Source organism: Hipposideros armiger, unplaced genomic scaffold (assembly GCF_001890085.2).
Source record: "Hipposideros armiger isolate ML-2016 unplaced genomic scaffold, ASM189008v1 scaffold_1325, whole genome shotgun sequence".
Classification (NCBI taxonomy): Eukaryota; Metazoa; Chordata; class Mammalia; order Chiroptera; family Hipposideridae; genus Hipposideros; species Hipposideros armiger.
The window spans coordinates 77,635-82,137 of NW_017732675.1; the positions used below are offsets into that span (position 1 = coordinate 77,635).

General features: G+C 38.7%; 1 protein-coding gene across 2 annotated transcripts; it reads left to right on the forward strand.

The window, feature by feature from the left end:
* Window positions 1-2,388: 2,388 nt before the first annotated feature.
* On the forward strand, window positions 2,389-4,175 carry LOC109377229 (gamma-aminobutyric acid receptor subunit pi-like). Of its 2 annotated transcripts, XM_019633511.1 has the most exons (2): window positions 2,540-3,373; window positions 3,559-3,597. In XM_019633511.1, the coding sequence occupies exons 1-2, from the start codon at window positions 2,540-2,542 to the stop codon at window positions 3,595-3,597; spliced, it is 873 nt and encodes a 290-aa protein (XP_019489056.1). The 2 variants fall into 2 exon arrangements, with proteins under 2 accessions (XP_019489055.1, XP_019489056.1); XM_019633510.1 differs by having other exon boundaries at window positions 2,389-4,175.
* Window positions 4,176-4,503: the final 328 nt, after the last annotated feature.

The following is a 4,503-nucleotide window of genomic DNA, read 5'->3' on the forward strand; positions in this document are numbered from 1 at the left end:
AATATTTGGTAAGCATCATTAATGACTACCACATTTTTCAAATGTGTTTATTAATATAAAACTATTATTATGACTATGAATATTGTTCTTACCATAGAAACAATAAGGTGAGTTTTCATTTACATTTTTTTGGAACAGTCCCTTTTATAAGTCATACCATAAATCTTGCTTATATGCTACAATTTAAAATAATCAAATAATACATAAGCAAAACAATAAATAAATAAAGGAATAAGTTCCAATTTGAGCTGCTTAGAATTATGCATTTTAATGTAACACTCCTCTCATAGGAGGGCATGCTTTTTACCTTCCTGAAATATATTAGAAGAAAAAAAATGACACCAGAATGAATGACAGTATAACAAATGGGATTATGTATAAACTGGAACGAATGCTATAAACATTTAAAGAGGTTTTTTGTGCCTTTTGGGCATGGCTGATTTGAGAGCAATTTTATGCATGTGATTGTCACAATGCCTAACATAGCTATTTATAATTTCAAAGTGAACTAATGCATGTGAAAGAGCTTTCTGGAAACTGTAAACACTTTGCAAGTGTAACTATTATTATTATTATTATTATTATTGTATTTATATGATCTCATTTGATCCTTATAATTACCCTATGAGGCAGATACAATGCTGTTTCTATTATTTTCATTGTCACTAGTGGAAAAATCTCAGGAGTATTAAACTACTCTCCATGGCAATATGGTTAGTAAACAGAGGACTCAGCACTAGAACTCCAGTCTGTAACGCCTTGGTCAGCCCTATTCCTGATGTGCAGTGCTGCCTCTCCTGTCAAATGTTTGGGTGTAACTTAAATGCAGCCTAGAGAAATTAAAAATGACCAAGTGAAAGAGGAAAAGATAATTCTCAATTTGCGAGACACAGCTGGCTTTGTGCATACAAACAAGTTGAGAGAACAGGACATACTCCTTCTGATAAGGAACTTTTGAAGGACAGAATCATTCTAAGGCTTAACATTAATGGTGAGAAAATGGTCATTCTGAGGGGCCAATTAGAGGCTTGGTAGCCTGAAGTATTTTATAGTATGTCATAGCTTAAGGAAGCTGAGGAAAGGTAGTTATGCCTGCCTTGAAGAATTGAGCAAAGTAGGTTAGCAGAGTTGCTTCCATTTTGTGTGTGTGAAAGAGAATGCCTTTCTAATTTTAGTCTTCCAAGAGGTGGCTAAGCTTTTGTGTGAAGGGAAGGCTTTCACGGTGCTCATTTCGAGAGGTGCTTGTGAAATAATTTTATATCCTGTTTGGAAAAGGAAGACAATGTGGTGGAAATGAAAAATGAGTTTGTGTAAAAAGTTATCTTCTCCAGAAAAGATAGCAGAAATAGAGCTCCACAGCCATACTTATTACTTTTCTCCCTAAGTTATAGAGATGCGTGTTATCAGTTCAATGCAGGTATTGGACTCTTTAACTGTGATGTGTCTCCTGATGTTATGCAGTAGAAACTGTTTATTTAGCAGATCATTTGAGAAAGGAGAAAGGCTTTTCTTTAAACTCCTGGAAAGTTCTGGCTTTTCCCTGACTTCTCAATATCTCCACTGATATTTACCATGTAAATTCCAATTTTCAGAGTATTAAAATGTAGCTTATAAAATGACCTTTTATTTTTTAACCCATTTTTACCTGTGGTAAAACAGCAAATATTCTAAATGCAAATACCCCCCAAATAGAAAAGGATTCTTACCAAGGACCTGAGGTTGCTTTACAGGTAAGCAATTGTGTATAGCTTTGTTTAAGTAATTGAGGTTGGGTTATGTCCTAAGAAGCTATTTTTCAAGTTTTGTTTTAACTGAAAAATTTACATGTATCTTAAAGTTAGGAATTTTGTCTACAAAGATGCAGACTTTAGAGAAACCTGGGATCTAAGATTATGAAATTATCAAGTGTTCTGGCTGCGAAGTCCTAGAAGACTAGGGTTAGACTAGATTATAATTGAAGGTAGTCTTTTCAGGACCAACCAAATGCAGTTAGATTCCCTTGAAAGTGGAGTGTACTTAAGATTTTCATTACCTCTAGAGACATTGCAAACATAAAGAGAGAAAGGAAGTATTCTAATGACTTTTTAACATATATGGTCCCATTTAATTCTCACAAACTACTAAAGATAGTCCACATTTTACATAGGAAATAATGAGGCTTAGATAGAAGCTTGTTAATGGGCATAAGGCTACATTGCTAATAAACAGCAAAACTAGACTTTAAATCCAAATATATGAGACTCTCAAACCTGTGCTCATCTCACTATATGTAGTTGGCTCAAGATGACCTTAAGTAAAGTCTTACTAGATAGAGTTATTAAGAGAAACCAAGGACAGAGAGAGTCACTCCATCAGACAGTGGCTGTGTGCTGGCATCCAAGAGGTCAGGGCTGAGGATGGGGAGAATCTCAGGAACCCAGAAGACCATGCCCTGCCTGAAAGCATGGCCTGAAGGCCCAAAGGATCTGCCCTAATACAGCCATGGCAGCTGCCTGGTGATTCCTACTTTGGCTTCTCTCTGCACAAGCAGCTTCTCAACATGAGAAACAGTCTCAACTTGACCTTCCTGTGTCTGAGTCTCTTTGCTGGAAGGATGTGCAGTCAGGGGAATCAGTTCAATGTGGAGGTCGGCAGAAGTGACAAGCTCTCCCTGCCTGGCTTTGAGAATCTCACTGTAGGATATAACAAATTTCTCAGGCCCAATTTTGATGGAGAACCAGTTCAGATAGCCCCGACTCTGGACATTGCAAGTATTTCTAGTATTTCAGAGAGTAACATGGACAACACAGCCACCATCTACCTCAGACAGCGCTGGACGGACCCGCAGCTGGTGTTTGAAGGTAACAAGAGCATCACTCTGGATGCCCGCCTTGTGGAGTTCCTCTGGGTGCTGGACACGTACATTGTGGAGTCCAAGAAATCATTCCTCCACGAAGTCACATTGGGAAAGAGGCTCATCTGCCTCTTCTCCAATGGCACCGTCCTATATGTTCTCAGAATCACGACGACTGTTGCCTGTAACGTGGACCTGTCTAAATACCCCATAGACACACATACATGCCAGTTGCAACTGGAAAGCTGGGGTTATGATGGAAACGACATGGAGTTCAGCTGGATGAGAAGCAACGACTCTGTGTGTGGGCTGGAGATCCAGCGGCTCGCTCAGTACACCATCCAGCAGTATTTCACCTTAGTCACCAGATCACAACAGGAAATCGGAAATTATACACGATTGATCCTGCAATTTGAGCTTCGGAGGAATGTCCTATATTTCATTTTGGAAACTTATGTTTCTTCTACTTTCCTGGTGGTGTTATCCTGGATTTCGTTTTGGATCTCTCTAGATTCTGTTCCTGCAAGAACCTGCATTGGAGTGACCACTGTATTGTCAATGACCACACTGATGATTGGTTCCCGGATTTCTGTTCCCAATACCAACTGCTTCATAAAGGCCATCGACGTGTACCTGGGGATCTGCTTTAATATCGTGTTTGGGGCCCTGCTGGAGTACAAGGTTGCCCACTACAGCTCCTTACAGCAGATGGCAGCCAAAGATAGGGGGATGCCGAAGGAAGTGGAAGAAGTCAATATTACTAACATCATCAACAGCTCCATCTCCAGCTTCAAACGGATCAGCTTTGCCACCATTGAGATTTCTGGCGATAACATTGACTACAGCAACTTGACTATGAAAACCAGTGACAAGTTCAAGTTTGTCTTTCGAGATAAGATGGGCAGGAGTGTTGATTACTTCACAATTCAAAACCCCAGTAATGTTGATCGATATTCCAAGCTACTATTTCCTTTGGTTTTTATGCTAGCCAACATATTTTACTGGGCCTACTACATGTATTTTTAAGAGTATGTGGAATTGTTTGCATGCCATAGGTCTTCAACACAACAAGGGAATGATGGAAATGGTATTCTAAGCCAAGTATGCACCCTAACCCAATGATGCTACAAATGACTAAAATAACAATTTAGCATTTTTCCTCAAAAAATGGACCCCCAACCATTATTTAAGCTGTGTAGAAATCTCAGCATGACAGAGTCTTGTAATAGAAACATCAACCCATTCCTTTTTTTATCTTTACAAAAGACATCCCCATGGAGCCTGATTACAAACCTACTCAGGGTTGGCTGACTGCTCAGCAGCTCTCTAGTTTGCATTTACCTCATATGAAAAATGAGACTACCTGACATCAAATCATACTACAAGGCTACAGTAATCAAAACAGTATGGTACTGGCATAAAAACAGACACATAGATCAATGGAACAGAATAGAAAGCCCAGAAATAAACCCATCCATATATGGTCATTTAATCTATGACATTGGAAGCAATAATTTACATTGGAGTAAAGATAGTCTATTTAGTAAATGGTGCTGGGAAAATTGGACTGACACGTGCAAAAACATGAAAATGGACCACCTACTTACACCATATACAAGAACAAATTCAAAATGGATTAAAGACTTAAATGTAAGACCTGAAACCATAAA

Coding starts and splice junctions, on each gene's coding strand:
- LOC109377229 (XM_019633510.1), top strand. CDS start 2,540: ATGAGAAACAGTCTCAACTTGACCTTCCTGTGTCTGAGTCTCTTTGCT.